At 41.8% G+C, this 24,671-nt stretch overlaps 1 protein-coding gene across 2 annotated transcripts in view; it reads right to left on the bottom strand.

The window, feature by feature from the left end:
* LOC132585366 (sodium channel protein type 2 subunit alpha-like) overlaps positions 1-24,671 on the bottom strand; it is a 147,956-nt gene that overhangs the window by 3,666 nt on the left and 119,619 nt on the right. For both annotated transcript variants that reach the window (XM_060257227.1, XM_060257228.1), the window contains 9 exons: positions 22,744-22,864; positions 19,917-20,071; positions 17,321-17,494; positions 13,980-14,102; positions 8,220-8,501; positions 6,699-6,752; positions 1,975-2,112; positions 870-974; positions 125-395 (listed from right to left, as the gene is read on the bottom strand). In XM_060257227.1, the coding sequence (XP_060113210.1) occupies positions 125-395; positions 870-974; positions 1,975-2,112; positions 6,699-6,752; positions 8,220-8,501; positions 13,980-14,102; positions 17,321-17,494; positions 19,917-20,071; positions 22,744-22,864 (1,423 nt within the window). The remainder of the gene's footprint in view (positions 1-124; positions 396-869; positions 975-1,974; positions 2,113-6,698; positions 6,753-8,219; positions 8,502-13,979; positions 14,103-17,320; positions 17,495-19,916; positions 20,072-22,743; positions 22,865-24,671) is intronic.

Here is a 24,671-nt window from a genome sequence, read left to right as displayed (position 1 = left end):
GCACGAGATCTGTTAATTAACAGTGTTCAGTAATAGTCTTCCTAGAAATTAATTTTAAAGTAAAAAAAGAATTCATTGATTAAATTTTCCATGTAACCTTCTACTGAATTGATTTTGTCCTTACCTACAATGGATAAAATGACAACCACAAAATCAAAAATGTTCCAGCCAATGGTGAAATAATAATATCGGAGAGAAATCAGTTTCAGGACACATTCTCCGGTGAAAAGGACAATGAAGATCAGGTTAATTCTGTACAAAATGTTCTCCATTGCATCAGTTTGGTCATCTGTTTCTACCATCATGGTGACCATGTTAAGGCAGATAAGAATCATGATGCTGATGTCAAAGGCTTGCTTTGTTACAAAATCAAAAACCATGCCTTGGAATTTGTTCTGTGGATGAAGGAAAGGATGCCTTATTCAGTTACCTCATGATTCAGTTACCTTATTCAGTTACCTCATGATTTACAAAGACCATATGAGAGGAGTCAGCAACATAACTACTTTCTTGACCTCTATTGGACCTTCCAGGAGGTGGGACAACATGGCACTGGAAATAAATGAATTAGTGGGTTTTATGGCCATTATCTGAATAGTGTTGGAAGGATAACAAGTTAAAATTTTATGGTAATAGTGTTCCAAGTTAGTAATAGTAGGTATGCTTATGGTTTCCAGTATTCAGACAAAAGCAGTTTAAGAAAATGTTTTTTTAAAAAGTTCTTTCCAATGATAAGTTGCCTTCAATATAACAGCGGGTTCAATTATGACTGTATGAAAATCACCACTTATCTGCAAAGCAACTAACTCCAAGACATAATTCAAAAGGACAAAAAAGTAAATAATCATAGTAAAGCTCCAGAGGCTTACCGCTGGCCTAGGAATAGGTTTCTGTGGCTTCTTGGACCCTAGTTTTTTCATTGCGTTGTAGTATTTTTTCTGTTCTTCTGTCATAAAGATGTCTTGACCTCCAAAGTAAAGTGAGGAAACCAAAACTGTTTACAACCAGGCACCTCTTTTTTTAAAGCAAATATATTCACAGTTATTCTCATAGAATGGGAAGTATTTTTACATTAGGCCTATAGTAAATCAGCACTGGATGAATAGGGGAGGCTGACTTTTTAATAAAAGACAGGATATTGCCTTGGCTTTCAAATGTTGTATGTATATAATTTTCCTTTTCCTAGTTTTTTTTTCACTTAATAGTGTGGGAATTCAGAAATGGTGCCAGGGAGCAATGCCCATGTTTTGGCTCCAATACTTTGACTTGATGAAACAGGCTAGTGTGCCCATTCCTTTCTAGGTATGAATCGGCTTTTTAATGGAAATTGATAAGACAGCACCAGCAAACAAGTGCGCCATGTGATATCCAAGAATAGTGGATAGTGCTTTTGCCAGTCAGAGAATAGAAAGAATAGACCATTTACTTCCTCTTAGGGGATGGGAGTGATCAACTTTCTTTGGATCTTGCTAAGTTTCTATATGTTACCGACCTTGACAGGAAGAAATTTAATGCTGTCTGTATTTGAAAGAAGATGCTTTTAGTTAAGTGTTGCCTACGTCAGCTAATTTTATTACCACTTTGATGGATGTACAAGTTTTATATTGTTATGTTATATTTCAACTTGGTGTTGTGTTGTACTGTTATTGATGAGTTGTGTTGTTGCTGTCGATTGGCCTAGAGCCGCAATAAACTGACTGACTGACTGACTGACTGACTCTTGAAAAATCTTTTTCAAAAAACAAAAACAAAGGAATTTGTCTATTAAATTTAAGGGAAACTGGGCTTTTTTCTTTTCTTTTCTTTTTTAGAAATGCCCAGTAGGAACTCATTTGGATATTAGGCCAAACCCCCTGACACCAAGCCAGCTGGAATTTCATTGCTGCTCAAAAAAAGGGAAACATAACAGCAGTGGAATCATCATAATGACAACCCGTGACAATGTGTTGAAAGAGTGTGATAAAATTAACTTATCTTCTTTTTTTGCTGATTAAAATTATCTATGATGACACCAATAAATAAATTCAAGGTGAAGAAGGAGCCAAAGATGATAAAGATGACAAAGTAAAGATACATATACAGGTTATCCTCATATTTAGGTTGTTCTTCTACCTACAAAGTAAACACAAATGTTATACCAAATAAACATTATCAATTAATATAAAATTGGAATACTTTTGTTCTTATGTAGTCAAGACCAATGATTAATACCAGTTTAATTTAACCGAACCATTCTCGGGTAAAATGATCAGAAGTTTCTATAGAGCTCTAAAGCAGAGGCGTTGAACTCATTTATTGCAAGGGACGGATATGATGTAAATGTCACTTCGTTGCGCTGAGCCATGCATGCCATAAAATGTAACATGAAATACTGGAGATATAAACTTTATAAAGGTGATTTCAGATGTCAAATGGCAGTAGCAGACGAATGACAATAGCAGGCTTGATTGGATTAGGTGTGATATGCAAAGGATTAGTAGGTGTGGAGATACCAGTCTTGCTAATGAGACAGGAAACCTAGATCTCAATTCTATTCAGGAGGATTCAGTCCAGGAGGATGCAAATAATAAATGAATATGAGTCTGACATTAGAAACCACAACCTTCAGTTGTGCAGGTAAGAGGCAGAAAGCAAAGAGCCACAGAAGAAGCTAGGGAAAAATTCAGCTACGGTGCGGCTGCAGTAGCAGCCCTGGAAGAGAAAGGAGAATAAGATTGCTTGGGGAATAGATTTGAGACCTGTGTGGGCCAGATCTGGCCCGCGGGCTGCATGTTTGACACTCCTGCTCTAAAGCCTCCCAAAATGATACTCAGCAACAAGCAATAATAAGAATGTGCACCTAGAAAACAAGATATTTGTCATATTCAGATTTTGGAAAGTGTATAAATACCAGCATTTAAGGGTATTCTGGTCTCTTGACACTGTTTTGGTAATCAGGTGCAGGGTTTTTTTTCCCTGGTATTCTGGAGTTATTTTTGTTCCATTATTGACCTTTTTCTAAAGGCAGGGGCCTGGCGTGGCTGTTTTTCAACCAAATCACACCAAAATTGCTGGGGTCATAGTACTGCAAATTAGGGCAAAGCGTTGGACCCTTGAACAAGTGCCACAGCCATCCTACTTGACTCCATTGTTTCTTAAGGGGGTGGGGGGTGGGGATTTATTTTATTTATTATTTTATTTATTTTAGTACATTTCTATTCTGTCCATTCCCCGTAGGGCTCAGGGCGGAGTACAACATATAATAAAACAATAAAAACATTTTAAAACAGACAACTCAACAGCACTCAGATTACCATGACATCACATATTGCCCAGTCAGCCATCTCACATCATGTTATCTCATAGGGATGGCAGTTTTTATTCCAGTTCCTAGCACAGATGACAGTGCTGGCCGGGGAGGCCAACCAGATCAAGAATAGACACCCGCAGCCTCAGCTAAAAGCCTGGTGGAACAGCTCCGATTTACAGACCCTTCGGAAGGCTAATAAGCCAGGTAGGGCCCGGATCTCAATAGGGAGCTGATTCCACCAGGTTGGGGCCAGGACTGAAAAAGTCCTGGCCCTAGTTGAGGCAAGGCAGCTGTCTCTTGGGCCGGGGATGGCCAACAGATGTTGGGAGGATGAATGTAACAACCTCCTGGGCATATATGGAAAGAGACGATCCCGCAGGTATGTTGGTCCCAGGCCGCGTAAGGCTTTAAATGTTAGCATTAGAACCTTGAAGCGGATCTTGTACTCAATGGGCAGCCAGTGCAGACTGCGGAGCGCCGGCCAAATGCCAACCCGTAAAGATGGTGCAGTTAGCAGGCGAGCCGCTGCATTCTGCACCCGCTGCAGTTTCCGGATCAGTCTCAAGGGTAAGCCAGCATAGAGTGAGTTACAGTAGTCCAGTCTGGAAGTGACCATTGCATGGATCACTGTAACCAGGTCCTGGGGGGATAGATATGGTGCTAGCTGCCTGATCTGCCGAAGATAACAAAAGGCAGACCTGGCAATCATTGTGATCTGGGCCTCCATGGAAAGGGAGGCACCCAAGGTCACTCCCAAGCTCCTCACCTTTTGGGCTGGTACCAATGTAGCACCGTCCAAAGCTGGGAGCTTGATGCCCATACCCACCCCACCGCGACTCAGGTACAGGACCTCTGTCTTAGCTGGATTCAGCCGGCTCTGTTGTAACCACCCTGCCATGGCTCCCAATGTCTCGGACAACTGATCAGGGGTGGTGACTGGCCAGCCACCCATCAACAGATAGAGCTGGTGGCAAGTCAACCCAGCCCAAAACTTTGGGCAATCTGGGCAAGGGGGCGCATATAGATGTTAAATAATATTGGTGAGAGAATGGTTCCCTACAGCACTCCACATACAAGTGGATGCCGCAAGGAAGTCTGCTCGCCAAGCATCACCCTTTGTCCCCGTCCCTGGAGAAAGGAGGAAAACCATTGTAAGGCCACCCCCCGAACTCTGGCTATGGCGAGGTGTTGGGTCATAAGGTCGTAATCGACCATGTCAATTGCTGCTGACAGATCAAGAAGTATCAGCAGCGCTGACCCGCTTTGATCCAGATGCTGTCTTAAGTTATCTGTGAGAGCGACTAGGACAGTCTCCGTCCCATGGCCCAGGCGAAAGCTGGACTGGGATGGGTCCAAGGCGGATGTCTCATCCAGGAAAACCTGTAACTGCTCCATCACCGCTTTCTCAACTACCTTACCCAGCAACGGTAAATTCGAAACTGGGCGGTAGTTGGCCAAGACCCCAGGATCTAATGATGTTTTTTTCAAAAGCGGACGAACCACTGCCTCCTTCAATTTCTCTGGGAAGGTCCCTGTTGAAAGGGACAAGTTGATAATATCACCCAGAGAATCCCTGAGACCATCCTGACTGGCTTTCACCAGCCGGTGAAGGCTCCAGGCTTTCTTCAGGGCAAAGCCAACAGCCAAAACACACAAGAGCAAACAACCACTGGGCAAAAAGCCTCTGAACGCTAATAGAACCAGGAAGCCTGACAGTCAAAACAGAGACCCACAGGCCAGTGTAGCAAACCCAATACAAACAATATCAGACCAGATAATCCCAGCAATACTAACTGAAACACGCCCTCAAGAACTACTGTCAAACCACAGAAACCACATTAAACCAATCTGGCATGCCAGCAGCAAGGCAGCCAGTCAGTCCTCACAAGATACGGACACAGTCATACAAACACACTAACATTACTTCCCCAATAGGCAGCCGTCTTGGTCTGAAGCAACATAACAAATCAGTAGACAAGAGCACCTTGAAGACCAACTAAAATTTATTCCGAATGTAAGCTTTCGTATGCTCTTAAGCAGACTTCATCATTTTGTCTGATGAAATCTGCTTAAGAGCAGACGAAGGCTTACATTCTGAATAAAACTTAGTTGGTCTTAAAGGTGCTCTTGTCTACTGCTTTGTTCTATTGCTTCCCCAAGGAAGGTCCCAGAATGCAAGAGGGAGGGTTTTGGTGGCACTCAAGTTCACTTTCTGCAGTAGTAGAAGGAAACAGCGGGATAGTTATCCAATTTGATTGGTGCTATATAACATCCACATTCCAACTGTGTTCTAAAAAAACCTTCTCAACTGAACTCCAGCACTTTTGGGCATAATTCCGTGCAATAAATAAATAAATGCAGTTCCAAATATGTCGTTCCTGCCACTCTCAAAAAGAAACAAAACACACACACAAATATCTTTGGAATAAGAAGAGACGATAGAAAAGCAGATGGGAGTATGCCAATGACAACAAGCAGAACCCACAGAAGCACCTAAAAATGAAGCTTATGCCTGCTGTATTGCTATTGTGTTCCTTTCTTTTCTTTTTTGGAGGGGTATTTTTTATGTGCATGTGTGTGTGCACCTTGAAGTCATGGTGACCTCTGGTGACTGACCTCTTCTGGGGGCATGGAGGATATTCAGAGAGGTGGCTTGTATTGCCTGCCTCTGTATCCCAGCCCTGGTATTCCAAGGAGATCTCCTATCCAACTACTTGTCAGAATTGATCTTGCTTAGCTTCCGAGGTCTGATGAGATCGGGCTTGCCTAGGCTATTCAGGTCAGGGCTGCTATCGTGTGTTTTTTACAGGGATGGGAGGGGACAGAGGCCCCAGTGACATGCAGCTGCAGCTCTGGGCGTTTTCGCACTGACCTTACTCGGGATCGACGTCCCTCTTCACCGCGCAGCATCTGCGCGGATTTCGCACTAATTGCTCCGCAGAACCCGGAAGAGCCGCAAAGTCCCGCGGCTTCTGCGTCGCAAATGTAAACTGGTTTTTGGCCAGTTTACATTTGCAACGCAAAAGCTGCAGGACTTTGCGGCTCTTCCGGGTTCTGCGGAGCAATTAGTGCGAAATCCGCGCAGACGCTGCGCGGTGAAGAGGGACGTCGATCCCGAGTAAGGTCAGTGCGAAAACGCCCTCTGTCTCTAGGCTCCTCTGAACCAGTAACAGTATAGAGCAACAGAGCTGTTTCCCCCCTCCCTTTCTACTGGAGGCAGCATGCCCCACTTAGCTTGCAAATTTCCCAGCTATTGAGATGGTCTAATGGTCTGCCTTGGCCTAAGGTACCTTCATGTGCTCAGAATAAGAACATGCAAAAACAGCCCTCAGAAATTATAGCCAAAATAATAGTTGTGTGAAGTTGGAGACCAAAGAAATAAATAAATGTGCCACAGTAGCATACTTACTTTTCGTGAATCCACCGCTGCATACATGATATCCATCCAGCCTTTAAAAGTGGCCTGCAAGCAAAAGATATACTTAACGCAACTAGAATGATTAAAGGGCTGGAACACTTTCCCTATGAAAAAAGGTTGAAACACTTGGGGCTCTTTAGCTTGGAGAAATGTCGACTGCGGGGTGACATGATAGAAGTTTACAAGATAATGCATGGGATGGAGAAAGTAGAGAAAGAAGTCCTTTTCTCCCTTTCTCACAATACAAGAACTCATGGGCATTCGATGAAATTGCTGAGCAGACAGGTTAAAACGAATAAAAGGAAGTACTTCTTCACCCAAAGGGTGATTAACATGTGGAATCCACTGCCACAGGAGGTGGTGGCGGCCACAAGCATAGCCACCTTCAAGAGGGGTTTAGATAAAAATATGGAGCAGAGGGTCCATCAGTGGCTATTAGCCACAGTGTGTGTGTATATATAATTTTTTTTTGCCACTGTGTGATACAGAGTGTTGGACTGGATGGGCCATTGGCCTGATCTAACATGGCTTCTCTTATGTTCTTATGTTAACGCCTGCTCTTCATAGGCAAGATAGCAACCATTCTCAAAGAAAGCATTCATGCTATGTATGGTTATATACTTATAAGCACTGTAGTATTTTAAATGAAAGAAACTCTTTGCTGTCCAGCCAAATAAGTTTAAATGTTTTTTTCGGCCTTTAGTAGTAAAATACATAGCAAGGCAATTATTTAAAAATACCTCCAGTGAATAATGGAATTTACAAACTACAGGATGCTTAGAACACCAAATGACTATGAAAAAATAAGGTGATTTCTAATAGATCAATGATTGTAGGATCATTCAAGGTCAGTTGGCATACATGGGGACAGAAAAGCATAATCCTCATAAACAGGCATTTAAATGAAGTGGTTTTGATTTAGTACGTAGGTGCTTGTTCATAAAGCCATTTGTTCTACATCAAGCATCCTGTGCCTAGAATAGCACGGTAATATAAACTTCCATCCCAGTGAGTAGAAACTTCAGTGACAAATATGTTGTAGAACAGAATATTTAACAAATCAGGGAAGATATAATCCAGGTTTCATAACTATTTTTATCATATACACACCATAAAATACCATTTTCCAAAATCCATTAACAAATGAGCAAATGTTAATTTTGCAGATTTGGGGTTAATAGGTAAGATTAGGGTTTGGTGTGTGCAAATGGGTGTATTTTAGATCAGAGTTCAATCATTCATGAAGGAAATTGACAGATCTCCTAGCTATATGTTTTAAATTTACAACTGTAAGCTGCTTTGAGCTGCAGGGAAAAGCAGGGTATAAGTGTTTTAGTAAGAAAATAAATAAATGCATAAAATGTTGCAAATGCATGCATTTTTGAAACAAGTTTACTGTGGAAAGACTGTGTTCTTTGTCTTTCTATCTTTCTAATGAGGGACACCACTGCTGAAAGCAAGCAAGCGCTGGATAGTGATACTTTAAGAAATACGGACAGAATGGCTACTTACTACTTGAAGCAAAGAGAGGTAACCAAGACCCACGTTATCAAAGTTGACTTTCACATTTTTCCATCGGGCTGTTTCATTTCTTTCTATGAGTTCTTCACATTGAGTCTGATTGTCAACTTGGCTGATATCAAACATTTCACCAGTGGATGTATTAACACAGTGGTAGAACTTGCCAGCAAACAGATTTACTCCCATAATGCTGAAGATGAGCCAGAATATAAGACACACAAGAAGTACATTCATGATTGATGGTATGGCTCCCAAAAGAGCGTTCACCACAACCTAACAAGTAAAAGAAATCACAGAGGAAAAGTGTGAACTTCACGCAAATTCAAAACTAATGAGGTATTTTATCATCCGGAAGAAATAAAAAAACTTCTAAAGGCTTATAGATATATATATATTAAGCAATCTGAAATGATGCTCTGTACAGGTCTGGACACAATGAAAAGATAAGCAAATTAAAACACAAAAAGAGAAAGAATATATAAAAATCTGGTTGGATATTGCCAACCATATGAATCTTCTAAGAAACAAGACAGATGTAAAATAGGAAAACACAGACAATTTTATAAATAATGCAGCTAAGTTTTAAGGATAACTGATGACAGTTCTAAACCTGATGATATCAAGAAATCCAAATTTAAAACATTTGGCTGGATCCTGGTACAAACCATAGCCCAAAGTATTTCTAGATGTAAATCTTTCCATATCTCCCTTTCACAACAGACCCTTATGATCCCCAAAAAAGCATTACCAAGAGTAGCCGGGGGGGGGGGGGGGGAGGAAAGGATCCTTGTGGATGAAAAAAATGGTATTGGGGTGGCTGTAGTGAGGAAGGGAACTGGGCAAAATTGCTTCCTCCTCATCCAGCAGTGTTTCAGCTGTTGAAAGCTCCACTGGTAGAAGAGGAACAGAAACTTTATCGAGGTTCCACCCCGCCCCTCACTACAGTTCACCATCCCTCTCTCTGCACACACACCATAAGGATTTTTTTGTCTATGGAGTCCACTAACCCCTGACAAAGTCTTTTCAGGGACTGTGAGGCCAGGGAAGAGAAAAGTGGAGAAAAATATGTTTCTGTGAGTGTTGATGGGTTCCATTCCAGTAATAACTATTTCTTACATTTAGATAGATCCAAGCGGGCAGCCGTGTTGGTCTGAAGCAGTTGAACAAAGCAGGAGTCAAGTTGCACACAAAAGCTTACGTTCGAAATAAAAATTGGTTGGTCTCTAAGAGGCAACTTGACTCCTGCTTTATTTCTTACATTGTTTCAATGTAAGCAATCCAAACAACTCAGGATACGCTGACTGTTATCTTCTCTGTAAATAACAGTTAATAGCGGGTGCCATTTACAGGGTAACACAACAGATTCGTACTCAAATGCCTCATGCTTTGAGTATTTTTTTTAAAAAGTAAGTCTGTGTGATACTTGTGACCCACCACTCCAAATACAGCCTGTGAATTCTGCATTGGGGTCTGCCAGGTTTTTGACACACTCCCATTCCTTGGTTTTGAAGCTCCAGGCAAGCCATAACAGCAGAATGTTTACTGAGGCTAAGCTGGGCCATCAGATTTTACCTGTAGGCTGCGCTCAACCTGCAAAGTCATAAATTGTATAAGCCTGCTTTAAAAACACAGGAAGAAAATGGAAGAAAAATCCAGCGGCACCTTGAAGACTAGCAGCATTTTGTTTCAAGATGAGTTTCTGTGTCACAGCTCACTTCTTCAGATATAAAAAACAAAAGTCAGAGCTTTCGTTCAAAAATATGTTGTAGAACAGAAACCTGATTCCCTACCTGACTGGCTTTTATTAGAATGGGAATGCAATAGTAAAGTGCTTTTTAAATATTCCAGGATTAATTATAATAAGACATACAAGTGTCCAGCCCAGAGTTCAAAGCGTGCTGTAATGTGCATATGGAAACACTGTGTGTGTTAGCCTGCCCAGTTCACTGGACTAAACAGGATGGAACTTCCTTCCAATGCGGGGGGGTGGGGGACACAACATTTGTATCTTTTGTCAGTATTCAAAAAACACTCTTCTCAAGTAACTCATCAGGCTGCTAAACTTCAGTGACATTTTCTAGCTGTAGTGCTTCAAAAACCAGGTTTCTGGGAATTGTATAATATTATTATCTGGGCAAGCATGCAACAGGGAGGATTATATTACAGCATTGTTTCTCTAGTAGTCTTTTTGTCTCATTAAAAAAATTAGGTTACCCAGCCTTAATTGTAGCAATGTGATATGTTTAATACATGAATGGACAGCTAATGAAAGCACTGGTAGATAGTACAGACTTCAAGGCATGGGCATTGCTACACCCTGGGGGATGTCTGTCTTTCTCGTCTCGTTACATGAACAGTCATGTCTTACTCCTCCTATAATTGCTGAGTTTCTACAGCTGACCTACATTTCCCCTTTCTTGAGTCCTGTGGCGATACCACTCGTTTACAGTATGAATCCTCTGACAAAACTCAAAATATAAGAGTGTCAGATACATGCCATCATCTGCCAATGTGAAATGTGGATTATAAGGGCCTCAGGAATAGTTGCTACTTGAGGAGGCAAAACGCATGGCAATTCTGAATGCAGCGATCTATGTGTAAAGCAGAATATTGCATACATATGGAATGTTGCCCTTGATGAATTATTAAACAGAAGTTTTGAATTTTGGGGTGGGGGGAGATGTTAAAAGAAGAAGCACAATTCAAACGACATTGTTAAATGGGTAAAGATGATAGAGTAGTAAGAATAGGAATTTTTAGCTTGGATATGAGAAAGCTGAAGGAGGTATCTCACTCAAGAAATCCTGTTGCAGCTATTTGGATTTCAACACACTGAATTATCTGGAGTCATCCATACAAGTGTGCCTACCTTTGTGCTCACCATGAATCCAGGCGAGAATGAGCAAGGAGCAGGGCCTAGGCTTGCCAATCCCCAGGTCCCAGCGGGAGTTCTTCTGCTTTCCCAGGCTCCTTCCCGCCCCCAGTCAGCTGGCCGGCGGGAGGAAGCCTCTCCCCCAGAGGATCATGTGCCTTTCCCCCTCTGGAGGCTTCAGTCTCCAACTGAAAGGCTTCCTCTTGGGATGGTGTGTCTGTGTTACTTTGAAGAAGTAGGCAGCAACTCGTGAGTAGAGAGGCCACTCCCTTGCTTCAGAGCTGCCAGAAACGGTGGGGGGGGGGGAGGGAAACGTCTGCTGAGCACTATATTATTCCCTATGTGGAGATTGATTCTCATAGGGTATAATGGGGAATTGATCTGGAGGTTTTGGGGGCTCTGGGGGAGCTGTTTTTTGAGGTAGAGGCACCATATTTTCCATATAGTATCTAGTGCCTCTCCCCAAAGTACCCCCCAAGTTTCAAAACGATTGGACCAGGGGGTCCAATTCTATGAGCCCCAAAAGAAGGTGCCCCTATCCATTATTTCCTATGGAAGGAAGGCATTTAAAAAGGTGTGCTGTCCCTTTAAATGTGATGGCCAGAACTCCCTTGGAGTTCAATTATGCTTGTCACACCTTTGTTCCTGGCTTCGCCCCCAATGTCTCCTGGCTCCACCCCCAAAGTCCCCAGATATTTCTTGAATTGGACTTGGCAACCCTAGCAGGGCCTTAGGCTTGAACCACTATGCTTTGAACCAAGGACTGCTGCCAAACCAGAGCCTTTAGGATGCCAACCAAGATAGCCCCAACCTCCCCTGATATCTTCAGTCTAGAGGGGAAAGTTGGGAGGAGGCCCACCTAGGGTACTTGCCAACCTCCTTCACTCTCTGTGCAGCTTCATACAATACGGTTAGGATTAGGAATACACCTTCAACAAGCAAAGCACAAAAAAGACAATATGTGCTAATAACAACCCAGAAACTGAAGATAATTAGTTGCAGGGCTTTTTTTGAGCAAGAACATAGTTGTGGCTGGCTTGGTATCAGGGGGTGTGGCCTAATATGCAAATAAGTTCCTGCTGGGCTTTTTCTACCCACAAAAGCCCTGATTAGTTGCCTTGAAAGAGGAAAAAGCTAGTGCCAAACAATGAGAGTCTGGAATTGGATTGTCAGTTATCTACAAGATTAAGAAACAAAAATCAGAGGGTTTTTTTTTTTTTTTGCATGAGAAACAGGAAGTGCCCTAAAAGTCATGGGCACTTTTACTGTATTGATTATATATGTGCCTTTAAAATATTCATGTCCTTTGAATCACGTGCATAAGAACATAAGAAGAGCCCTGCTGGATCAAAGCATAGGTCCATCTAGTCCAGCATCTTGTTTCAAACACTGGCCAGCCAGTTCCTCTGGAGGGCCAACAATACGGAATAGAAGCCAAGACTTTCCCCTGATGTTGCCTACTGGCTCTGGGATTCACAGGATTAGCGCCTCTGAACATGGAGGCTCCCCATAGTCACCATGGCAAGTAGCCCCTGATTCTCTATGAAACGATCTAATCCTCTTTTAAAGCTGTCATCGCTACATCCTCTGGCAGCAAATTCCACAATTTAATCACTCTCTGTGTTTAAAAATCCAAGTCGATAAAACCAACATGCCCTAGCTTCTAGGATGAATATCACGATTTGCAAAGTTATATTGAAAAACTGCGTATCAGCTGCGAGGTAAAGAAGCAGCAGGGGATCACTAAAATTCAACATGACATCTTTTTTTTTTTTTTAAACTAAGCTATATGAAATATTAGATGTTGCAAGAAGTTGCACTGATCCAAAGCAAAATCCCCCCAAAAAAAGGACATGCAATTCAAACTAGATTTATAGGGTTGCCAATCTTTAAACTGGTCCGTCTAATGTCTGCTTGATCTGTATCAATCATCAGGTGATGTTATTTAACTGCATGACATGAAAATCTTCAATTGCACATCTCTATTCAAGGGACAGAATATGGTTCACCTGGCCAGCTGGCAACCTTATTTATATAGTGTGTTTCTGGCGGTTTGGTATAGTGGTTAAGTGCGCAGACTCTTATCTGGGAGAATCAGTTTGATTCCCCACTCCTCCACTTGCACCTGCTGGAATGGCCCTGGATCAGCCATAGCTCTGGCAGAGGTTGTCCTTGAAAGGGCAGCTGCTGTGAGAGTCCTCCTAGCCCCACCCACCTCACAGGGTGTCTGTTGTGGGGGAGGAAGGTAAAGGAGATTGTGAGACGCTCTGAGATTCTGAGTGGAGGGCGGAATATAAATCCAATGTCGTCTTCTTCTTCATGTACATTATTTCCATTTTCATTGCAACACACCCAAATGTATGCCAGTGATGTTATCCACATGATTCAGATTGTGAACAGAGACTTAGAAAATGGCTGTATTTACATTACCACATTTGGTCAGAGAATGATCTTAGCAAGTCCTTGGTCTGTGTGATTCCTCCTTCTGCCCCTTATGTGCTGTGTCAACATTAACGACTTCCTGGGTTAGAACCAACTACAGTATGCCATGATGTCTGCAATGGGCATTTTAACAAATTGTGGTTTGTTTGTTTGTTTGATTGATTGATTGATTAACTTTTGCCTACAAACTAGGATTCTGAATGAGGACTGAAAAGTAGTTTAGAATCCTGGTTTGCAAGTGACCACGGTTTGCTTGCGGTGTGTGAATGCAGCCATCAGTGTCTTGTTACCAAAACCCACTCATTACATTCTTGGATGAGATGCAATTTAAACTGGGGACTTTACAACTCACATTCTTAATATATCAGCAGGAAAATGGTATGACTGGTTTTGTTTCATGTGTGCATTTATTTCAGGCTCTTAAAAATTTTTCTTACCCTCATTCCTTCAAATCTTGATAAGGCTCTTAGAGGTCTCAAAGCTCTTAAAGTCCTAAGTGACTTAATTGCACCAAGTTCTGAGTAGCCCAAGGCATTCGCTGTTAAGCTAACTAAAGAAACCTATACAAATAAAGGGGAAAAATCATTTGTTGTATGCACACTTTTAAAAGATACACCATGTATATGTGCTCAAGAAAGACTTTTCTGTAACTTCAAACAAATCTTTCAAGTCAATTACAGTTGAACAAAATGTCTATGAAAGGGCATATCCTGATAATACCTGGTATAATATAGAAAATATATTATTTTTGTAAAAGAGAAGTTGAAAATGTATATCCCTAGTAGAAATTAAGCCCAGCTGGAAAATTTGAGCAAATTATCTTAAATGCAAGGCATCACAAGCATAGCATCAATCCTTTGTGAACATGTCCATGTAACTACCAAGTTTTCAGGGCATGCCACCAATCATAGCCAGACCCACCCACATATTGTCCCTCTTTTTTTTTTTTTTGCTGCTGGAGCAACATCACGTCCAGAAGAGACTGGTGAGCTCCTCAAATGAAACTGGGAGCAAAGGAGCATGTGTTGTTATCCTTATATTTATAGTGTTACGTTTGTTCCCACGCGCAGAATGCAAACGTCAAACTCCTCTCTCATCAGTAATAACCAAGTCAAGTAGCTGTGGACACAGGCACCTCCCCCTAAGGAACAACATGCTCCACCCCCTTTGAGGCATATTGCAAGAGAAAATGGTCTAGTTCTCTATCAACTTAAGTAAATACCCCTATGCCCCAAAATAGGACTTAGGTAATAATTCAAGAAAACGTCATGATGTGACATCACCCCATGGGTCAGTGCTTGCACAGGGGACTACCTTTATCTACAGCTAAGCAATGCTACACATTCAGGATTTTTTTTAAAAAAAATAGTGTCTTATATTTAGTGGGGCAAGGGGTACTCTAGGGCAGAGGTGTCAGACTCATTTGTTATGAGTGCCTGATCTGACATAAATGTCACTTGGTGGGGCTGGGCCATGTGTGCCATAAAACATAATGCCACGTACCGAAGAGAGACACTGTATAAAGGACAGCAGCTGGTATGCTCCGAGTTGGTGTTTCCTCACTGCAAGGGCCCATGAGCTGGGAGTGGGGTGCAGAGGAAAATCCACATATGCAAACTGGAGAAGCAGCAGTGAAGTGCTGGGCAGATGCTCTTATAATACTTGACTGCAGCCAATGAGGTTCTGCTGTGCTGAAGCTCTGCCCTCTTCCCCCCTCCTTTGTACTCCCTCCTTTGCATCGGTTGATCACAGGCCACATAAGAGCCCTGGATGGGCCAGTTCCAGCCCACCAGGTCTTATGTTTGACACCCCTGCTCTAGAGGTTGCCATGGCGACTCAAGTCTCACTCTGTGCCCTCCCTCAGTACTCAAAGGAGGAACTGGGGTTTCGTCATTCCCCTCTTCCTTGTTTCCCTGGCACCTCTCCCCTGATGCTTGGGAACAAGAGCTGGTCTGCCATCCTCAGCTTTCCCCTTTTTACAGGGATTTATAAAACTTGGTACAGAATCTGTGGCCTCTTCCTATTTGAAGCCCTGAAGAAGTGAGGCAACGGTTACGCAAGATCATGAGCAGCTCACAGCTCCTTGGTCAGGCTTTGTCATTTTCCATGCCTCCCGGCCCCTGAAATAAAGCCACACTGCAGCTGATTGCTAGATGGTGGCCATCAAAGAGCCAGCCATTGTTAATCAGCTGGCCAGCAGGAATCCCTTTAAAGGGACACTGGGAGGCAAGGAGTCCAATCATTCCTCAACACCTTGACTATGTTTCTGCAAAGCCAAAATTTGTTTCTGACTTCTGGCAAGCTGTTCCCTCAAAGCCAGTCTGTCTGATGCTGATTAAGGGAGGTGCCAAACCATGCTTACAATGCTTGCCATTTGTTTCTCAGGATAATTTTGAGCTCTTAATTTATATATATAGTAATTCACACACAAGTAATTCAAAGAAAGCAGAAGTGCATGCTATTCCAAGTGGCTTGGCATTCTATAGAAACTGCAGTAATGACTTGGTGTAAGGGATATACTGTGAGTGATCATAATTCAGCTGTTTCAAATACAACATTTTGCATGTCCATTATAGTTATTTGTTCCATTCTTAGAAGTGTTAACAATGTTATGCTCAACAGCCATGGATAGGAAATGGCAGAACAGCTCAGAATTCCTAATGCCACCGTTGACACCATAAATGGAAGAAGTTAGTGATTGATGAACTACCGTTATGCCCAGTTCATAGCTGATCCTTTAAAATGAATTAAGCAAGAGAACATCTGCTGGATGCTCTAAATTAATTCTTTTAAAGGATTAGGGTTCTCAGCCTCCCGCTGGGGGCAGGGTTTCCCCCAACTTCGGGGCCTCCAGCCCATCAGCACAGAACCAGCCAGTGCTTGATGTGTCCAGTGCAATGACATCACCTGGAAGTGATGTCATCGTGCCAGTCATGTTGCACAGGGATGCTCTAGAATTGGCCTGCCCAGTTTCCACTGTAAGTGGGAGAATCCCCTGCTTCGAGCAGGCCCTTTCAGCTGCCACTCAACTGAGAGGAGGGAGAAAAATGGGAGGGAAATGGGGAGGGTGATATTCAGCATCCCAGCATGGCTGGAAGTGACATCAACACATCACTGGTGATGTCACCATATTGCCGGCAACCCTAGCAAGGAATGTCTCTTTCAGTAAGGACTGTAGACTGTCAGGACCCCTTACCACCTAGAGACACAGGCTAGAAGCATAGTTTTGTGTCCTATTTAGGAATCTACATCTTTGTTGCAGATTTCAAAATTTTGTCAAAACCGGCAGACCCACTCCCCACAAGGGCTATGCTATCTTTGTCCAGCTAAATGGAAACTTCATCATCCTTGATTATTTTCTTAATTAAATTGTCAGCATATACAGTTTAGGTTGGTATGGCCAACTGATCCCAGTTTTTGTAGTACTTACATTAATGTATTTCTATACCGCACTCCCCAAAGTAAGTACATTCAAGGCAGTTATTCTGTTGCCACAACTGTAACCCCCAATGCAGAAGCATGGCCCAAGCCAAATCACTGCACTACTGAAATCTACCATGTATTTTCTAGATCTGTGGTTTATACAAGCAGTTACGGTAAATATTCTACTTCTGTTCCCACTGAAGCATCCTGTTATGGAATTTTGGACCAAATTACTCTCAAGCACTTCCTTTCTGAAAGCAACAGGTTAACAATTCATCTCATAATTTTTGGGAAAGAAACAATAATAGTTTTATGCACATATCTCATGCATATATAGAAAAGGCAGAATACGTACATCAACAATGAGGAAATCCAGCCAGCACCAGGCGTTAGTGAAATATACTTGAAAACCGTAGGCCACCCATTTCAGAAGCATTTCTAGGATGAAGATGTACGTGAAGACCTTGTCAGCATACTCCAGCATGGTCTTAATAGTCTTGCGCTGCTCAATATATATGTCTTCAAAGGCCTGAAAAATAAAGTTTTATTTTGTTCGCTTATATATTTACAATGTTTATGCCCTGCTTCTCTGCCCAATGAAGTCCACCAAGGTGACTAAAGATTCAAACAGCGTAATGAAAAATGCTTCCTACAACCAATTAAAAACCAGAGCTAAGAGAACATACATAAAACAAATTATGGCAAATTAAAAATAAGGCAGGAAGGAAGGATCATTGAGGGAATGCCACACACACACAAGTCTTCCCCCTTGGGAGAAGACAGTGATTGAAAAGAGCAGTCCCTGGGGAGGAAGTTCCATACGTCTGGCACCAAGACATCTCTCCCTCAGGTTACCACCTATCTAGCCTCAGAGAGTGGGGGCACCTGACACAGGATCTCAGAGTGTGTGGGAGGAGGTATTTGTGAAGTTCCTACATTGTGCAGGGGGTTGGCCTAGAGGTCCCTTCCAACTCTATGATTCTAGGAAGACTGAAACAGTTGGATATTTTTGTATGGGATTAGACAGTTTGTAAATTATGTTGGTCCCAAACCATAAATATATGTAGCACTTCCTTGTTAGAAATACTTACATTTCCCTTTCTAGAGCAAAAAAATCCTTTGATTTCCCCTCATGCCACTCCCCCTCTCTAAAATGCGCCTTAGCTGATAGCAAGAACTGGATTACATTTTATATACATTTGTTTCAGAATGGTTTCTTCTAGAAAAGGCCTAGCAAATTTCTGCTGACCACTGACAATCAGTCTGACCCAAAATTTAGTTACCCACTTGAGAATTCTGATGCATATTCAAAGACTTCCCCATTTACTGCAATATTAGTGACTTTCCCATCTACTGCAATACATGCAGGACTTCCCCATTTACTGCAATACATGCAGGGCCAGGTTTTTTTGGGGGGGGGGAAGAGGGCAATTTGTTCTAGGAGTTAAGCTCAAAGAATGCTTTTATCCCATGACCATGATCTCAGATCAGTGCTTAAGTACACAGTTGGGATCCCTTCACTGATCTCCCAGAAGGACTATGTGAGCAACTTCACTCCCCCCACCGCCTCAACTGCAACATCATAGTACCTCAGTTAATTACATTCAGCATCCCACAGACACTAACAGGGCTTATCCATCAGTTAGGAAGATCAACTCATCAGTCTCCAATCTTGGTAGAAGAAGAAGTGGAGGAGGAGGAGGAGGAGGAAGAGGTGGTGGTGGTGGAAGAGGAGGAGGAAGAGGAGGAAGATATGTGATTTATACCCCACCCTTCACTTAGGAGTTTCAGAGCAGTTTACAATCTCCTTCCCTTCCACAACAGACACCCTGTGAGGTAGGTGGGGCTGAGAGAGCTCTCAGAGAACTACTCTTGAGAGAACAGCTCTGTGAGAACTTTGGCTAACCCAAGAACATCCAGCAGCTGCATGTGGTGGACAAGTGGGGAATCAAACCCTGTCTCCAGACTAGAGTCTGCTGATCTTAACCACTGCACCAAATTGGCTCTCAATTTATTTCCCTCACTTTGTTTTTCCCCTAGAATTCAATCCAAACAAATGGTGTTTGGACTGAATTTGCATCTACACTGCAATGTCACATCCAAAGAAAACCCAGAAGTGATGACAGGTAGCTCTAGGAATTGCTATAAACAAATTTCCTAGAATTCAATCCAAACAAATGGTGACAATATAAGAACATAAGAGAAGCCATGTTGGATCAGGCCAACGGCCCATCAAGTCCAACACTCTGTGTCACACAGTGGCAAAAAAATTTATATACACACATACACTGTGGCTAATAGCCACTGATGGACCTGTGCTCCATATATTTATCTAAACCCTTCTTGAAGGTGGCTATACTTGTGGCCGCCACCACCTCCTGTGGCAGTGAATTCCACATGTTAATCACCCTTTGGGTGAAGAAGTACTTCCTTTTATCCATTTTAACCTGGCTGCTCAGCAATTTCATCGAATGCCCACGAGTTCTTGTATTGTGAGAAAGGGAGAAAAGTACTTCTTTCTCTACTTTCTCCATCCCATGCATTATAACCTAACCATGCAATATAACCTAACATTGTTATTCCATTTGGGCCATAAACATCAAAGAAGTAACACCCCCAGTTTTCTCCCTCCTTGTTCTCTTACTGATCTACCAATGAGGTTTGAAACTTTTGACTTTAACCCAATCTGCTTTGAGAAGCATTTTATCCCTGCTCCCATACTATAAGAAAATATATGCAGTATTATTTTGTCAAAATTTAGGTGTAAACCTTCAAATGCTTTTGTACAGCTCTAGAATGAGTGATGACCAAAATATGTGGGTAGGTTGGATGCATGGAAAATGTATACATCTTCAGTTTGGGCAATTGTATGTGATGGATTGCTTCCTATGTCACTTCCCCATGTTAAGCAACATGTTCGAAACTAATCATTATTCCATGTTTCAATTTACCAGAGCACCACTGCTGAGGAGAATCATGAAGACAATAAAGGTCTCAAACCAATTATGTTCTACTATTTTGTAGCAGGTCTTCCGGAGGTTCCACCACATTTTCCCTTTCGCATCTTCTGTGCTTACTTGGCAGCACTTGAACTTCCGCACACAGCCTGGCAACACAAGGATGTGACAGATAAGAGCAGGGCAACAAGTTATTCTGAAGCAGCAGTTAATGAATGGCATATTCTACGGTTAGTTTATCTTATTCCTTTTACAAAATGTAGCCTGCCTGCCATCACGAGGGCCAAGAAATAATTTAAACCAACCAAAACCACCATCATTAAAACAATTAAAACTAGGGCAAGATATACACAAAGACATAAAAAACGATGAAAACACTGGGCAGGGAGGGAATGTCAAACAAAACAAAACTGAGGGAATGCCAAACAAAACAAAGTATAGAGCAAGATAGATTTTTTTTTTAGGGGAAAAAAAACCACTTCATATTTTTACAACTCTCACAATGAAGAGCCAGTGTGGTACAACAGTTAGGACTGGGATCTGGCCTGGGGGACTCAGGTTTGAATCTCTACTCTACCACGGAAATGTGTTGTGTTTTCTGGGGCCAGACACTCTTTCTCTCAGCCTAATCTACCTCACAGGACAAAATGAAAGACAAAGGAGAGAATGATACTAAGGTTGTTTGGGTACGGGAAAGTGGGGCATGAATATCTAAACTGATATGCTAGTGGTAGACTCTAATCTGGAGAACCAGGTTTGATTCCCTACTCTTCCACATGAAGCCTGCTGGATGACTTTGGGTGCGTCACAATTCTCTCAACTCTCTTAGCCCCACTTACCCCCAAAAGGTGCCTGTTACAGGAAAAGGAAAGGGATGTGATTTGTAAACCATTCTAACTTTAGGTAGAGAAAAGCAGAGTATAAAAACCTTTCCTTCTCTTCTAAATAAATGAGGATTCATGTGTAGCACAATTCTTTATGGGGAAAAGATATGCCATCTCAGTCATGCACAGTCCTTCAGCTTGTCCCACATTGGCTTAGTCTACAGACCATGAAATGTGCTCCAAATGGATCTGATTTGTTCCAGGTCCTGATGCATTTATATTATTTTAAAGTTCTTCTTGTTTGTGCTGCATGAATGCCACCTTGAATAAAATGTTCTATTCACAATTCTGTCTCGGTAGGATAAGGTATCCCTATGGAGATGTGGGGGACTGAGGGCCAGTTTCCCCCCAAAATAGTTGTCTCCAGAGGAATGTTCCTGAAACATGTGTGGTAATATAAACAAAGTACATCTGCATTATGGAAAATCCAACTTTGGGTAATAAACTTGGATTTATTTTTACAGTGAGAATTTTACTAGATTTCTATTCATTCCAGCTTGTGAAATGAACGAGAAATAAAATCCAAAAAGGACTACAAACTCTGCTACAGTGCTTAAAATATATATGGACTAGAATCTCCAGATTAGTTCCACTAACATTGGCACATTCCCCGAGTGCAAAAAACCTCTTGATGCAAAAAGAATTTCTGCTGCCTGAAGATTCTCTTATAGCAGAGGAAGGTTACTTCTTGCACTGGTAGAAAGCACCACTATTAGTGGAATGGATCCATCCATGGGATCCAACTATATGCCTCTGTTTGAATTACTTTAAAATAATTTCCACAGCAGCAAATGTTTAATTTAATGTATTTTAGATAATCACAATTTATATGCTATTGGTAGCCAGGTTGATCTGTAGAAGAAGAGCAAAGTTCAAGTCCAGTAACACTTTAAATACTAACAAGATTTCCAGGTTGATATGGGTGGATGGTAGGCTTCCCAATCCCCAGGTCCCAGCAAGGGATCTCCCAGTTTTACAGACTTCCCCCACCAGCTGGCTGGGGGGGGGGGACCCCACCCCCACAGCCACCATGCACCTCTAGATCTTGGGTAGGTTTAGAAACCTGCAAACAGGTCCCGGTTCAAAATGTGTGTGTGTTTGTGTGCCTTTAAAGTTGAGCAGGAAGTACTTCATGGGGAAGGGTCAGCAGCACAGTCACTCTGTTTGTTTTGCTTTGGTTTCAGAGGAAGTAAGAGTGTGTATGAGAGAGAGCGCAGCATAATCCCTGTTCTTTTCAGATGTTGTTGTGGAGGAACCAGACCCAGTAAGTGTGTGTGTGTGTGTGTGAAAGAGAGAGAGTTGCCAATCTCCAGATTTGGAGCCCCCCCCCCCCTTTAAGGTCATCAGAAAGCAGGAGGAGGGGAGGAAATGTCTACTGGGCACTCTATTATTCCCTACGGAGAACGATTCCCATAGGGAATAATGGGGAATTGATCTGTGGGTATCAGGGGCTCGGGGGGGGGGTTGTTTTTTGAGGTAGATGCACCAAATTTTCAGTATAGCATCTAGTGCCTCTCTCCAAAATGCTCCCCAAGTTTCAAAATGATTGGAACAGAGGGGTCCAATTCTATGAGCCCCAAAAGAAGGTGCCCCTATCCTTCATTATTTCCGATGGAAGGAACACTTTTAAATAGGTGTGTTGTCCCTTTAAATGTGATGGCCAGAACTCCCTTGGAGTTCAATTATACTTATACACCCTTGCTCCTGGCTCCATCCCAATGTCTCCTGGCTCCACGCCCGAAGTCTCCTGACTCCACCCCCAAGGTCCCCAGATATTTCTTGAATTGGACTTGGCAACTCTAGTGGGTGGTCATATTGGTCTGAAGCAATAGAACAAAGCGAGCTTTGGTTTCCTGGAAATCTTGTTGGTCTTAAAGGTGCGAATGGACTTGATTCTTATTATAATAGCTGCAAAATCCCCTGCTTCCAATACTTACCTTCTGTAAAGCAGGCTTCCGGTTCTTGAGATTCTTCCGGTTCAGCTTCTGGTTGTTCTCCTATTGGGGGAGCTCCGACATCAACAGTGCTGCCTTCAGATGAACTAGATGCATTTAGCTTCTGCAAATAAAGCCCCACATACAGCTATTAATCGACAGTGTACTGTTACAGCGCTGGATGTATTGAATGCATTCCAAAATGCTCTGCATATATTTAAGAACTCCAGAATTTAGAGCTAAACTGCTAATGGATATAAGTAGTTATGCCAATAAAGGTTCTGTGACTGTGACTGACTGATATAAATAAGTAATGCCAATTTCATTTGAGATCATAAGAACAAGGTTGCACAGGCTTTAACCACAATGCAAGTATTTTAAAATATTCATACAAGGAGTCACAATTTTGAACGGATTTTGTGACTAAACTAAGCCACAGGAAGAACATTCTGAAACCTGTTATTATTTACATGGAACGTGGCAGGTTAGTTATTCAAATCAAGTCCTATCGAGAGCACCATGAATTGCACATAGTTTCCCCAACAAAGATGGCCAAACCAACCAAAAGCCGAACAAAGTATTTTCATGTCTGATGCAGATAGAAATAAGCACACTTAGGCAAAATCATATCAAACCCTTTTTTTTTTTTTTGCCCCATCGACATGAAAACACACATTAGTGTCGAGGTACTATAAAATGTCTATTGTTTCAAAAAAGGAAGCAGCATATTAGTTCTGGAGCAAGAGCAATTCTTTTGCATTCTCTTTTGCCAATGCATTTGCACAGCTAACTGTGCATTTCCAAACTACTTTTTATTCTTGCATGGTACACATACATGTCCTCCTTGAATAAGTAGTGAAATACGATTTTTTTTTAAAAAAGAAAGAGACATAGTTGAAATGCAATAAAAACCTATTTTGGAGAAGGGAAAAAAGTATTGTATCAATGACAAAAAAAAATACACCATCCAAACTTTGAACTTTTGTCCCAATGCTATTAAGAGGAATGAATGGAGCACAATGTGAATAACAGTAGACAGATATGAGTACCATAGTGAATAAAAGTAGTATTGATCATAGCATTCTCTAGCCTTGTACAATGTTATTACCATGTAATGTATAACATCAGTTAAATGGCTGCATTGCTAAGTAGTTCTCTTTACATGGGGAATGATGTAAGCAGATGGTGAATCACACGTACTTGTGCCCTATTACAAAATATCATCGCTTATTTGATAGTTAAAAGACAAAAGCTGTAGGCATTCTTTCTGACGAGGATTCTAGGTAGTGGAAACAATTGCATTCCCATTTTTAAAATTGTACAATTACTGTTTTAAATTTATTTTTTAAAAATATCTCGGATTACTCAAATTATATAACTGAATGAAATATTTTTTCTCCCAGCTGCATTATTACTGTTTTGTGTTTTTCTGTCTTTAATGTGGCCATCTTCTATATCAAACTGTTTCTGTCAATTTAAAACTGCAGCAGACATTTCTGACCTCTTGCAGTTTGGGAAAATGTAATTTCAACCTTCAAAAGGGAATCTCACACGACTGATTCAATCAAATTCCATGAGGGATTATAATCCGAGTTTGTTCATTCGCTATTAAATCTCTGAACCAAAGCAAATGTTACATTTTTTGAACTGTCTCTGTGTGTTTGGAAAATTGGTTCCCAGGTAGAAAGTGTGTTGTCTGAATAATAAAAAAAAAAGTTCCACTGAAACTACAGGGGCTGGTTTCCAGGTAAAGGTGTGTATTCTTGGGACTTTCTCCTGAATAATCCAGCCTTGAATCTATTAGATCTGCCACAGTTCAAGCATGTTTCTCCTCAGTCACAACAACCATTTCCCAGTACAGTCTCTCCAAGATAAGGATTCCCACATTGGCACAATTCTGGAAGCACTGAAAAGCTTTTTTAAAAAAAAAT

Source organism: Heteronotia binoei, chromosome 16, assembly GCF_032191835.1.
Source record: "Heteronotia binoei isolate CCM8104 ecotype False Entrance Well chromosome 16, APGP_CSIRO_Hbin_v1, whole genome shotgun sequence".
Classification (NCBI taxonomy): Eukaryota; Metazoa; Chordata; class Lepidosauria; order Squamata; family Gekkonidae; genus Heteronotia; species Heteronotia binoei.
Note: the sequence above shows the minus strand (reverse complement) of the source record. Positions and strands in the feature narration are given on the sequence as shown.